This window comes from Haemaphysalis longicornis, unplaced genomic scaffold, assembly GCF_048455015.1.
Source record: "Haemaphysalis longicornis isolate Haplotype H1 unplaced genomic scaffold, Haemaphysalis longicornis Haplotype H1 scaffold_9, whole genome shotgun sequence".
Lineage (NCBI taxonomy): Eukaryota > Metazoa > Arthropoda > Arachnida > Ixodida > Ixodidae > Haemaphysalis > Haemaphysalis longicornis.
The window spans coordinates 97,187,760-97,202,438 of record NW_027526460.1 but is presented as its reverse complement, the minus strand read 5'-3'; the positions used below and the strand labels follow the sequence as shown (position 1 = coordinate 97,202,438).

The following is a 14,679-nucleotide window of genomic DNA, read 5'->3' as shown; positions in this document are numbered from 1 at the left end:
AAGGCAACAGGAAGGACGGGACAAGCGCAAACTCCCAACCAGGCGCCTGTACCTATCGTTTCCCGCCTCTTCGTTCTCGTATGTTTAGCGCCGCACGTTTTCGTCTTTCCGACTAATCCCCTTTTTACCATTTTTTTTTGCGAAGCCATTGTACAGAGCTTATTCCTCGCAGGAAAGCCTCCGAGCGAGACATCAATGCAGCCATTAGAATCGAGAGTGGGCGAGACCGCTTACAACGAAATGCGGGAGGGAATTTCGCTAGAAAACTTCACCGGTAACGCAACGCTCGAAAGCTTCGCAAAAATGGTGCAGCACAGGCTTCCCCTGCCCTTCGCTCCTCCCAAAGTCGTCGCAGCGTCATCAGCACGGGAAGGACCCCAAGGAACTGGCAGTAGCGGAAAAGACCTGGAAGGATGGAAAATCTTGTTGACATCGAACGGTGATCAAAGTTTTACCGTGAACGTGTCGGACGCTGAGCAGCCTCGACGACCTCTGGGACAGCAGCTGTCTCCGGGTGCTGCTAACGTTCCCTCGACAGACAAAAGGGAAGCTCTCCTGACCGTCAATTCGGCGGTGTTCCCGTCAGCTCCCAAGACGACCGTCGACAAGACTGTTCCAGCACTCAGCTCATCAAGTTCCGAAAAACTGGACGACAGACCCGAAGCACCGAAGAAGCTGAGCTCCCTGCATGTGTTCTCCACGAACCTGGCAGTCGGTGCACCGGATTCGGCGCGAAGATTCAAACCGGCGGCTTTTGACACGGGTGTCGACGGTCCCCAGAAGACGAGGTTGCTCCACTTGTCGCACGAGCTCAACCGGATAGCCGCTGAGTTTACTCAAGGGAAGGTTGGAGAAGAATCGCTTAGCAAGGAAAGCCCTTCTCTGGATGCCAAGCAAGGGGTGTTTGGGAAAGACCGCACTCCGCCACTGGCACGCGATTCAAAAGAGTTTGGAGTGGCTAAAACTGTGCGGGGTGTCTCCACAGGTGACTCGACGAACCATCAAGATGCAGACTCCAAGCTTTCTGAGCCGCCTGCTGAGAGGAATTCCTCCAGTGAAACGGCGGACAAGTGGAACGCCGTCGTTGGACGGAAGGCAGCGCTAGCCGAAGGTATTAGTTCACTGCAGTTGTGACGTTTTAAGTAAATAATAATGAAGAAAGAAATACGCGCTCTACCGTTGCGGAAATCGAGTCACGAGGGCACACAGTCGATGTTTTTCCTGTTATGCCCACATTGCAGCTTCTTGGTCTACGCCGCCAAAGTTCCGATACTTTCGCTTATACGGAACCCTTAATTCCTCGTGGATAGCACAGCCCCGTCCCCTATGCTCCTCTCTTCTCAGCTTGCAAAGGGCAAATAAGAAGAACGGACAGTTCTGTTTAACTTGGTCTTGAAAGAGCTCAAAAAGCAGGAACGAAGGTAGAAAAATGGCAGCGTCTCCACTCCGTGGATGATGGCGCGGGTGCGGAGTACGGGGACTCGAAATGACATCCAAGTTGCGCCCCGAGTGACATCCGATTTTCGCCCCGACGGCCATTCGATTTGAACCGTGAGTTGCACCTTGATTATTCCCTAAATGATACTGCAACTCACTGCTCAAATGGAATTTCGCTTGATTTTTGCTTGATGATGGTGTGCGTACAGATGGACGGGGACGGTCATTGGGAGATCCTATGGTACTCCGCACCGTTACAGGCGAGGGAGTAAGCCGTTTGACTCTCGGGATCTAACTCACGGTCGTAGCCCAATGGGTAAGACGACTGACACTAACCCTGGCTGGTCTACCAGACACCGGCACGAATCCTGCCGGTGCCTGTGTGATTTTTTGGGCGGACGGACATTGTGCAGTCCTAAGGTACACCGCAACTAAAAAAAAAGAGACGACATGGCGCTAACTCGCAGCTATTTGTTTATTGAAAAGCACGGTTATTCTCGCTCCCTGTTGAAAAGTAACAAAAATATGTACTGACGTCTCACGTGCTGCGTTCATCTCGATAAAAACCATGAAAGCGACGTTTACAGGGAATGCACACATACGGGGGTACACGCGACAGTCGAAGGGGAAGGGCATTTGAAAAGCGATATCTTTAGACATTAAAAATTACTACGATCGGAACGAGTGACACAGATAAAAGTATTCTTTGCCCATTACAGAAGTTGAGAGGGCACTAACACATCTATCGCCGGACCTTTTATGTGAAACGCTTCTATCAGCTCTCTCGTGTTTTTTGACCGATGCCGTGACAAAGCTGTCGTATTGCAGAAGATGGGTGAACACCCATGCGTGGTGCAATGTTTCCATGGTTTGGAGCCTTGCTTGATTTTTGAGCGTTTTTACGCTTTTGCAGACGCATGTTTAGGCATCGCCCAGTTTGAAACAAACAGTTCGAAAGTGAAACACACCTTTCCGTTTGTGTGTTGTGCAACGTCTTTTGTTTATCTGATACCTTTGCCGTGTGACCACATTTACGTAGGTCAAACTAGGCGATACCTAAACACATGTCTCCAAGAACATAAAAACACTAAAAAATCAAAGCAAGGATCCCAAAAATAGGAACACTGTACCACGCATGAGTGTTCCCCCATCTTCTGCGATACGACAATTTTGCCACGGCATCGGGAAAAAAACACTAGGGCGCTAATAAAAGCGTTTCACATAAAAAGTTCCGGGGATAGATGTGTTAGCGTCTCCTCAATTTCTATAACAGACAAAAAATACTTTTATTTGTGCCAAGCTGTTTGATGTCGATCGGGTAAAGGATCATCCCAGGTGAATGACTCTTTCCAAACATTCTGTATTGCAACTTGGATCGTACAAAAAAGGGTGTTAATTGTCCTAGGGGATCGTATAATCTGCCAGTGGCTTGTAAAAGCTGACGCTTTGTTGTCTGTGTCACATTCATTTCCGAACACCAGGACGTGCTAGGAAAGGCAATTTGGTCCTCTATAAAATTCAACTTCACCACTCATTGCGATCGTAGCGATTATTGATATCTATAGTTCCGCTATTTAGTGCCCTTCCCCTTCGACTGACGCGCGTACCCCGGCATGCGTATATTACTAGGGTCACTAGATAAGGTTACAGATTATCGACACTCTTTTCTCGTATTGTTCAGTGCCGCCGCCGTCATCATTGGTCAGTTCGCATCACGTGACATCTGTTTACACTGGGACGGTTCATGGGTGCGGCCATTTTGTTGTTTATGCGTTTCGTGTTGGTCGACTGCTGTGGTAGTCTCAACTTGTCCTCCCTGCTCTGCGGCTCCGCTTGACTGGCGTCGTTCCGAATAGCGTCACTAAATAATCTACGCTTAAGAGTACCGCCACTTCGTGCACCCAGATGCGTGTGGGGGCCATTTTGTTTCTGTCTTGCAGTGTTGCCATCTCTGCCAACGAAACCGCCGCCGGGTGTGATGGGCAGAGTGTGACCGGCCGTTCTAGCATCCGCGACGCAGAGAGAGAGAGAGAGAGAGAGAGAGAGAGAGAGAGAGAGAGAGAGAGAGAGAGAGAGAGAGAGAGAGAGGCGCCCAGAAACAAAATGGCTGCGCCAATATGTAAACAAATATCACGTGGTGCCGTCGGAACAATGAAAATCCCGGCGGCATACAACAATGAGAGAAAAGAGTGCCCATATTCTAAAAGCCCTTATTTAGTGACGCTAGTTCCGAACACGAATGAAAGATAACGCATTTCTTAGCATTTCAACTCGGCAGTACTGTTTAAAAATAACTTCGTCAAAGTTAGCAGTGAAGCCGCAGGACCGGCAATATGGAAACACTGATAAACACCAAAATGGCCGCCGTTGTTTATTTGGTTGCCTCAGTGACGGAACTCTGTATCTTATCTAGTGACACTATATATTACCTGTAAAGGTTGCCTTCATGGTTTTTATCGAGATGAACGCACCACGTGAGACGCTGTATGTATGGGTTTCTTTTCAATAAACAAATAGTTGCGAGTCAGCTCCGTGTCGTCTCTTTTTTCTTACCTCCGTCCTTGTTTTGCGAGCGCTTTCAACACCAAGACAAATAAGAAGAAACATGGGGCAAAAGCAGTGTTTGGTTATTGTAGTTTTTTTCGGTCCGTTTTAACTCTGTTCCCCTTGATCAGGGTAATACACACAGCATTGTCTATTGTTTCCCCCTTTACGGAAGACAGCACAGGAAACAGTAAGAATGAAGCAGCATCGCCGCACACTAACTCTGTACATCTGTACAATCGGACTCTGCAAGCACGGTCGCGAGCTACATTCTTAAATAAATTTGATTCTGTTTCGCACATTCCGTAAGTCTTCTTTCTTAGCAAGTACACAATGAGCTTTTCTAACAGTACCGGAATGTTATGTAGATGACTTATGAATTTTTTGCGAACTCAGAATAGAGTGTCGGATTCGCGAAGCTGTTTGTACCTGAAATATCGTAAGAGCACTTTGTGATTAACCCACGCCACTATTCCGCGTTGCGCGATTGGTTCCCAGAAAAGGCGAGATGATAGCGAAGTGTGTGCCAATAACAAACTGCGCTTACCATAATTTACGTATGCGAGCAGTTTCGTGAATCTGCGCCGAGACCTTTTTGACTAGTATTCGAGCCGACATACCTGCGCATAAGATTTGAGGGCGTTGCTTAGTTGCAAAAGAGTGTACTTAGTGTCACTAGATAAGGTTACAGAGCATCGGCACTCTTTTCTGCTATTGTTCCGTGCGCTGCCGTGATCATTGGTCAGTTCGCAACACGTGACACTTGTTTACACTGCGACGGTTCATAGGCGGCGCCATTTTGTCGTTTATGCGTTTTCTGCCGGTCAACTGTGGTAGTCTCAGCTCGTCCTCCCTGCTCTGCGGCTGCGCTTGACTGGCGTCGTTCCGATTGCGACTCACAGATAACGCGCTTCGCAGAATTTAAGCTGCAAAAGTTTGCCCGAAGAAGCCGTGTTGCTGTGTCTTCGGCAGTGTTGTTTACAAGTGACCTCGTCCAAGTTAGCGGTGAGGCCAGCCAGTCAGCCCTCAGAAGCGGCAATCTGGCAACGCTGATCAACAACAAAATGGCCACCGTTGCTCACTTGCGTGCCTCAGTGGGTCTTATCTAGTGACACTAGGTGTACTGATGGGCTTGTTAATACATTTTAGCTTTTAAAAACAGCGCGGAAAACGGGACTAAGGAAGGACCAGATGGCACAGACGCCAAGGCGACACAGACGCCACAGCCGACACAGACGAACACAGCCGACACAGACGAACACAGACGCGATGGTTAGTTCATTAATTCTGTGGCACGTCTGCCGGGTAACGCCTATTAAAAAGTGTATAAGCCGTTTTAAACTGAAGTGTTTGCTCTTTTTTTAGGGGGTGACCTTTACTGCTCCGTGGGTCCAGCCTACACTGGCCCTCTTCCTCCGTCGCTCTGCAGCTACTATCTCGTTCAGAACTCGGTTCAATACCACTCGCCCAACAAGACCCTCCACGTGGCCTCTAGCGGTACGTCCCACATTTTTTCCTCTTCAGGGCTGACGAGGAGCAAAAAAAAAAAAATTCTCAATGTTGATTTCTCGCTACGTACCAAAACTTATCTACCAAGACTATCTACCAGTCTCTACTCCCCCTTGTCTTCGTTAGCGTGCCCCGGGATCTTTAACGTGCCCCGAAATCTCGAACACACGGGCGCTTTCACTTTTCGCTTCCATCAGAAAAGCGGCCGCCGCGGCGGGGAATCGATCCGCTTCCACAGAAAAAATAAAGAAGAAATGTAGAAAGCAACTTTGACAGTAGCTATTGTAATACTGAGCGGTAAAAAACAATGAACACAGGTTAAATATGTAGGAAGTGCAAGTCAAACAAAAGGGCTGAAATTCACCAAAAGAACAGTACAAAGAATTGGTGGCATATCACCAGGAGTGTGATATGCCACCGGTGAACAGTGTGAACTGTGTGAACAGAAAAGAATACCGGTTCGGTTACGGTTCGGATTCGGGTTAATTTATTTCATACCGGTTCCACTAAATAACAATCCGAACCGGTTCGCAAGCATGAACCGGTTCGGAACCGGTTCGGTGAGTTAAAATATTATCGAAGTACGAATAAATGTTTTTCAGTTGAAAGCGACCGTAAAAACTAAATATAATTCTGTTGCTTTCCACATAACTGTTCCATTCCACATACCACAATTTGTTACCTGGGGCATATTGTATTGTTCTTAACGTACCTGCTCTTGTGCACACTTTATATTTATTTTATTTATTTCGAATACTGCAAGGCAGATTTTCTGGCCCAAGCAGGAGGGGCAACTGGCAATACACAATCATTTATACAAGGATCAAACTTTTTTAAAAGTAAGAAAACAAACAAACAAAAAATACAAGGCACATCGGTAAAAGCATAGAACACCGTACAATGTACACACTCAATGACAAATACTCGCATGGAGCGCTTCGGAAACATTTCTGGCCTGAACAACTGTTTCCGGAAGTGCATTCCATTCAGAAATGGTACGGGGGAAAAAAACTAAGCTTGAACTGGTTTGTTTTTGCGAAAATAGGCTGAAGGGATTGAGTATGCGTGTGTCGCGTCCTTCTGGTGCTTAAGGGTTGAACTTAAGTCGATGGAGTTATTTGCACTTTAGACGTAACAATATTGTGCAAGAATGATAACCGGGCCAAGCGTTTTCGAGATTCTAGAGAGTGAATGCCATTGTCAGACATGAGCTTCGAAGGAGACTCGTAATGCATGTCTTTTTGCGTTATTGGATCTGTTGTGTGTAGTTTTCCTGTGCTTTTATGTTTTAAGCTTTATATAATGTCTGGCAACATTTAATGTATGGTGTACAGGTTGAATATCTTCCTAATCCCCCCATATGTAGTGCCCTGCATGCCGGGTCCTTAGGGTATGAAAATAAATAAATAAATAAAAATGCTGCGTTTTCATAATTAAAGATCTGCAATTTTAAAGACATCAGTAAGCACTTTGGCCATGTATTAAGGAAAACAGATGAAGCCGTGACAATTTAGGCGGCAACAACAGGAGCGTTTTGCTCGCGTCTGGCGGCCATCGGCGCCTCCTAGTGGCGACTTGAAACGCACGTTGGAAAGGACCAAATTCCAAAAATAAAAACAATTTGACCAATTAGACGGTTTTAAAGACGATAGTCTTTCTTGGGCTACTTGAACGGGAAAATTTTGGTCTGTTTGTCTGTCTGTCACTCCATTAAGCCAGCAGGCCAAACTGAACACATGCTGCGCAATAATCTATATACGCACAGCCAAAGCTGAACGTCTAGCGCGGTTTTAATGTTCATACTTGTCAACTTTGTTGAACAACAACAAAACAATACGCAAATACATACATACATACGCAAATCAATACATGAGTAATATTTGCAGTGTTTTTTTATTAAAAAATTACGAGTGCTTGCTTTTTGCGATAGCAAATAAAATACTACATCAACTGCAGAAAACCATCGCCTGCTGTTGTCCGAGCTACCTGGCGGAATTCGAAACAATAAAACGGCAACATCAACAACAGGTTCCACTGGACATTCCGCGTTCTGCTTGGAAGGCTCGTGGAGTAGGGAAACGTGGTTCTATAAATGTTGTAGTCGGGTGCCTTGACTCACGCGCGTCTTCGCCGTACGGCAGCGCTGGCATCGAAGCACCCGACTTGGAGCAGTAGAAGGCGGTAAATTTAAATTGACTTGCGCAAAACGCTAGCGTGTTATCTTGGAAGACGAGACGAAGAGGAACAGCATGAGACGTGAGCGGGAAAGAGAAGGGATGCATTTACTTGCCAGGGGCGCCAGTCGACTATCGTCTTGTGTCGACATTTGCAACGAGAGGAGCAGATACGCGGCCAATTCTTTAACTACCAAACCAATCTGGAAGATGTTGCTGGGATTAATTGTGCTCTCCAACGTTTTTTGACTCGCCACCAGGAGACGGTGACTGTCGCCATACGCGAGCAAAATGCTCCATGTGGTTGCCGCTTTAATGGCTACTTTCCCGTCCAGCTGTTATATTGTCCTAGGGACTACTTAAAGCGGCCTCCAGGGATAATGACTGCCTGTGGGCTATAATTTCTTCCGCTTTTTTTGTTCTTGCTAAAATCGCAATTCTCTCCATGGAATCGCCAATCACCCTGGACGTTAAAGTCCTAGAGTAAGACCTGAGATCCGGCGCGTCACCCTCGTACATTAGAAGGGATATGTTTAACCAGATGTGTACTTTTTTCGTCAGTTTTCGGATCACAAATATACTACAGGCGCCACCTTTTATTTGCCTGTTTGGCCGCTCAGAAAAAATTGTTAGCAGTACCCTTCTGGAGGGTGTAAGCCAAAATTTTGTTAAAAGTAAGCTTTAATTAATGCTTAGTCACTCAGTCACTCGGACCACTGGGATGCATTTTGATATACCTATTACGGATATGTACACCAACATGAATATGCCTCCATTCCACGTGACCACCGCCCTCGTTCCGTCCGCTACACTGCAGAATATTATGACAGACCATATGATTACAAACTGAAAGGATAGTAGGACGGGTGAAGCACAATATGAAGCTCGTTTGGGGAGACGCTCTTTAATTTGTTGAGAGCCCTACTCCTCCTCCGGAAGCCGTAGCAGAAGCGGCAGATTGAAAAGCACATCTCCTGAAACAAAGAAAACAAAATACACAAAAAACAAACAAAACAAAGCCCTGAAAGGTACAAAACGGCAGAACAAGCACAACAGGACAGCGGAACAGCAGAACAAGCACAAAGTATTAGTGGTGGGTAAATAGGATCGTGCTCGATCGGCCTGCCTTACTGAAAGCGTCATCTACTTCTTTAGTGCAATTTTCTATCCAAGACAAAACAGGCAGCGCCTAAATTTCGGGGGATACCGTTTCTAGAAGGAGGGGAAAGTGCGTGCCATACAATAGGTTTTCTCTGCTATATCTATTACCATTATTTGAATATGTTTAAAAAAGCGCGAAGTTGAGCGCTCTACACGTCCTGAAAAACTGACAATTATACCAGCACCACGGCACTCGCTGCCTTTGACGTGATGACACATTGGGATATGTTCATAAAAGGTTATATCAAGTAAGGGGTGTCTAGGGAAAAATCTACCTTTCGGGTGTCTTGCTTATTCGATGGCTGAAGGCATCAAAAGGGAGTCAAAATAATTAGTGTAGGAAGGAGAACTCGGCGAGAAATAATTTAAAATCACGTGGTGGGCCTTGTCGTTTTGTTTTCATGTGGAAACACACCTCTAAAAAAACTGTGGTTGATTCCGCTGTCATAGGAATAGGTAAAACACTAAAGTAAAATGTGCAGCAAATTCTGCAGCTGACCATGATTTGCCGGTCGGCGGCTGTCTTGTGGGTGTGCTGGGCGAGCGACGTCCTGCTGGCGGGTCGCTTCGGCAAAGGTGCACTGGAGTCATTTCCGCGACGCATATGACTTCAGCGAAATCTTGGTGTATACCGGCATAAAACACTTGCGTGTTAAAATATAAAGCCCGAAAACGAACAACCCTAAGTATAACGTACTCTTTAGTACTAAAGGTTGCTTCCCCGCAAGAAGACCCCGTGTGCAGGGGTGCACGCTTTACAGGCCGCTGCTCCGTTGTATTACCCCCATTTCCGTGACGATATGACGTCAGTGAAATCTTTGTGTATCTGGGAATAAAACACTTTCGTGTTAAAATATTTTACGTAAGATTTCATCGCTTTCTTTTTATTTGGCATGAAATGCGTGATAGTCTAGTTCAGTGCAACATGCTGACAATCTCCCCCCTTTTTGTAATTGCTATTATCTGCGGCAAATACACGATTCCAAATACACCTATGCTGATATTCGACGTTGCTATTGCGACAAATCGCACTCGGTTACAATAGGTGGACATTAATTGCTGCTGGAATTTAACGATGCGGAACAAAAATAACTAGTGCGAGTTTTCATGGCAGTTGCCCAACAGAGACATAAATGCGCGCTTACGAAGCAACCATAGCGACGTCATTCACATATCCAGAACTCAACAATCCTTTCCTTAAAAGAGAAACATTCATGCGCAGTTTCCTTCGTAGTCACGTGATATCTTTTGCATTGCTTTCTCTTAAGCCATCTCTGCTCCAGCCACGTTCCAGCTAGCCCTTCCCTGGATAATCACCTCCTTCATTTGTGCTTTTGCCTCCCAAACTCGGTTTCCGTGACAATAAATTCGCGATAAATATCCCCAATTTTCTGAACGGTTTTACTCTCCCTTACTTTCCCTGCCAACCGCCCCCCCCCCCCCCCCCCCACACACACACACACAACTACAAAAAATTAGCAGTCGCTTAGCTCGGCTATGCCAGGATATACGTAACGTGAGCTAAGGTTCAGCTGGTTATTCTTACGTTTCCTAGTTGTCTAGGATTAGCTAATTATCATGCTTACTGCGGCTAAAACGATTTCTAATCCAATGCAATTCAATTTAATCCAATCCAATCCAGTCACGGCAGCGGCGGTTCAGGAGCACCAGCTGTGCGCCGTGAGACGTCACTGCTCCTCGCACATGCGCAGCATGGCTCTCCAGGAGCCACGCGAAACTGCTCAACCTCGGCCAGTGTAGCTCACACTACAGAAAAAAAATGCTCTGAGGGGCATACGCCCAAAAAATGCGCATTGGGGTGTAATGAATAAACCATGGCACCCTCCCGCAATCCGCGGTGAGGCACTTCAGTGCATGCTACGTCATAGTCATTAATTTGCCTGTTCTCTGCCCCTCTCGAACAAACGAAGCAGGCTCTTGGCACACGCTGGCGAAAGGCGGCAGTGGTGCCGAAGGGGCCACCCCTGTCCCCGGTCCTCCCCGCGTCCTGCTCACGATGGCTGCCCCCGAAGTGAAAAGCGTGGTGGGCGACTTCCCGCTGCCGGTGCAATTCGTCACCAGGGTGCGCTCGCTCCTCGAGGAGGGAAATCTTGCTGGACTCGCCTTTGACCTCAGCCTGGCCGCGGACGACTTCAGCTCGTACAGCATGCTGCTCAAGGCGAGCTTTTGTCTTCTTTCTTGTTCCCGTTTTCCCATTTTGGAAGTATCTTGAATCTAGTTTCGCTTGCAGCTTGGGGTGCCTCCAAGGTTGCTGTCCATTTGTCTTTTGTGCCTCTCTAAGGACAGGAAAATTGGGCACAAATGCAAGAAAGAGGGGGAGAGTGAGAAAGTGGAAAACGACTGGGAGATTAGGAAGTTTTGAAGGAAAAAGGGGGCTCATTTCACCACCAAAGTGACTTTCTCGCAGGATGCGTTTTGAACGATCCTATCGCAGGACAGGATAACAGGAAGAGGCGGCAACAGAATTTCGCGCTGTGATTTTAAACGTTTCTTCACCCGTGCTCACCCCCAGTTAAGCGAGTCACATTTTAGCTGCTCGCTAAAGGCCCGGATTAAGCATTCCTTAAGTTCAAAACTACAGAGTCTGCCTATCTAGACGAGAGTATATTTTGGGGTTAGTAAGAGCTTTGCTTTTTAACTTTCACCGCAGTGATCGCTTGAACACTGACACCATTCACTCAACCTCTCCCTAACCTACTCAGGTGTTCACTCACTCACTCACTCACTCACTCACTCACTCACTCACTCACTCACTCACTCACTCACTCACTCACTCACTCACTCACTCACTCACTCACTCACTCACTCACTCACTCACTCACTCACTCACTCACTCGCATGCCTGCTCTCTACTAATCTCACTTCCATGCATTTTTTCGCCCGTCACAATATAAAAGCGCGAAAAAGTTTTTTTGCAAGCTTTAGTCGCTGTCACGGAAACACTCGCTAAAAACACAAAAAGCTTCTATATTGCATTTGAATTTACTTGGACCTCGAAGTTCGGAGCGCGAAGAAAACAGGAAGTTGCAGCGTAAAACAAAGAAAAAAGTGGAGGGGGGGGGGGGGGGGACAGAGCAAGCTGTGTCAAAATTCCGAAAGCAGCTATACGTTTGTGCGAAAGTTAAGCCAAGTCTTTGTACTCTCTGCCTTTTTTGCAAACTTTTTTTACGCCTGGAACATTGAAATGAAGAACTTTGCGAGCATTTCACAAAAGATAATTAGTAAGAAATGTTTGAGCGGCTGAAACATGATTCACTAATAATACGAGTAAACATTATGATACATGAAATTTGTGGGCTCATTGACTACAACATCTCGCACGCAACAAATAATCGTGTCGTAGTTCAGGTGACAAGGGAGTACCTGTCGAAGTACCACTTCGTTGGCATCATCGACTTCGCCGCCGCAAGCAAACTGGGGCAGAGGAACTTGGCCGAACTCGTCAGGTACGAATGTCATTTCGGCTGCGTGCTCATATTGTTTTAATGCAACGCATGCGCTTCAAACAGGAGTTCTTGGCTATGAAATCAGAGGGTCAATAAGCCACTTTGTGCATACGTTTCGCATGCTTAGTAATATACCTGACTCGCTCATGCTCTGCTGCTCCTGACGCGTGTAAGACAGCCATTTTGACTTACTCCCACCAAATGTTTTTAAGGCGGGAGCCTTAAGTCCCCATTCTGCAAAAAACCGTCGTAGTCATCGTTGCCGTACTTGTCGTTGTTGGGCGGTAAGGAATTTCCGGAACAGTGGATAGTACATAAAAAGACACACACGTGTGGTACGATGGGATATGAACCCGGGTCTGCACAGGAGCAGCGCTGTGCTCTATCAACTGTGCTCTTTTTGTGCACCAACATTTTGGTTACGTAATGCATCAACATTTCGGTGACGTCATATCTGTCACGGAAGTGATGCCAGTGCAACGAAGCAAGCGGCCTGTAAAGGGTGCAGCCCTGCACACAGGGTCTCCTCGCGGAGAAGCAACCTTCAGTACTAAAGAGTACGGTATACTTAGGGTTGTTCGTTGTCGGGTTTTATATTTTAACACAAAAGTGCTTCATGCCGCGACACCCGAAATTTCACTGATGTCATATCCGTCACGGAAATGACGCCAGTACACTTTTGCCGAAGCGACCCGCTGCAGCCGGACGTCGCTCGCGAAGCACACCCACAAGACAGCCGCCGACCCCCAAATCGTGTTCAGCTGCAGATTTCGCTACCCATTTCCCTTCCGTGTTTTACAGATTCTTATGACAGAGATACCAAGCACAGTTTTTAATGCCATCTCCGTGCATTGCCAGCGTAGAAAAGAATTCGTTGCCGTTGTTTTTTTCTTCGTGTCACATACCCCCTCGCCGGATTGCCCAGGAATCAGGGTATTTGAGGGGCTAATGTTTCCGTTTCACAAAATTCACGCAACTGTGAATTTGAAACGTAAATTTGTAGAACAGTGCGTGCGCGTAATGGCATGTGACTATGACAAGTGCACACCAACCCCATAAGAAAGGGTTCCTGGGGAAGCTGCAGCGGGTGCCTGTTATTTTTCCGCTTTAATCCGCGCCACAAGACTAAGAAACGAAAGCGAAGAAAGAGACGCAAACAGGATCTAGTAGGAAAAAAAAAAACCTTCAAAGTAATTCGCACCAAAAAACAGTAATAAAAAGGGGAAAGCGAGTGAAATATGATGCAGCAGTAAATATGTTTTAGTAAGTACCGCCAGGCTTTCGCCTTCAAAACGTAAGCAGAGTTAAGTACCCCAACGAATTCTTGCCGCTGCCGTCGATGCAGGCCAACTAAAGGCCCATTGTGGATATCGGGCCCCCAAGTGAAAAGTTGCAATAAACGCTTGCCATTGTTTTTCAGATTGATTGTTCCAAAGTATTTAACTTCTACATTAATAAAAACATAAATATGAACCTGTAACATACTTGAGTTACACGGCGCCGCATGATGTTTTTTTAATTTGTTTTCTTTGCAAGGATAGCATAGCTTCGTTAAAAGAATGACGATATGGGGAAACAATGAGTTGGGAAGACGTATCAGCGGACTGAGCGTTTTTACGTCCCACTCATGATTTCTGTAACCAGCAAAACCTTCAAGTAGAAGGTTACTCTCAAAATTTCTTAAAACAGAATCCCGCCAGCGCGACTAGTATTCCCTAAAAGATGCGACTAGAGCACCCACTGATGTTCAGCACACAAGGTAACCAGGGTAACCAACCGAGCTTGAAATAAAGACTAGCTCATATTATTAGATGCGAACGTCGCTATCGAAGGCCAACTCACAGTCAAGTGATGTATTATACCTCATTTTGCACAAAATGCTTATTTTTGAACATGTTTACTACTACTCCACCTCCCCCGCCTCCTCTTCCTTCTCCTCCTCATCTCTATACTGATTGCAGGTCTGCAGACAAGGTGTTCTTGCATAACGATCCTCGCCATGTTCACATCAGCGCCACGTCGGTTCCGAACCCCTTCACGTCGCCCGATGAGCATGTGTACTCTGTGGTGAGCCTGTGTACTCAAACTTATAACCAATATAGCTGGCGCGTAACAACCTTGAGCGTACTAATTTATTTAGTAAACTGACTTTACAAGCAATGAAGCAAATTAAGTTATGAATCAAAGTTAATAAAGGAAAGTAAGGGCGTAGAACAGGCCAATCAATGACATCATCGACGCTATTCATATGACGTTTTTGTAAATGTGGTTGACTCTGGCGGAGCGCAGGTGCATAGCGGGTTAATTTCGTCTAGCGCTTTTGAAAATGCAGAAAGGGTACAGGTGAATAGCGTCTAATTATGCATCAGGTGAAAATAGTGAAAGTG

The 14,679-nt window shown here is 46.3% G+C and overlaps 1 protein-coding gene across 1 annotated transcript in view; it reads left to right on the top strand.

Moving 5' to 3' along the window:
* Positions 1-303: 303 nt before the first annotated feature.
* The window catches only part of LOC144153318 (uncharacterized), a 39,172-nt gene continuing 24,796 nt past the window's right edge, over positions 304-14,679 (top strand). Inside the window, exons 1-5 of the mRNA XM_077684968.1 lie at positions 304-1,111; positions 5,347-5,478; positions 10,760-11,004; positions 12,195-12,292; positions 14,254-14,359. Of these exons, the coding sequence (XP_077541094.1) occupies positions 304-1,111; positions 5,347-5,478; positions 10,760-11,004; positions 12,195-12,292; positions 14,254-14,359 (1,389 nt within the window). The remainder of the gene's footprint in view (positions 1,112-5,346; positions 5,479-10,759; positions 11,005-12,194; positions 12,293-14,253; positions 14,360-14,679) is intronic.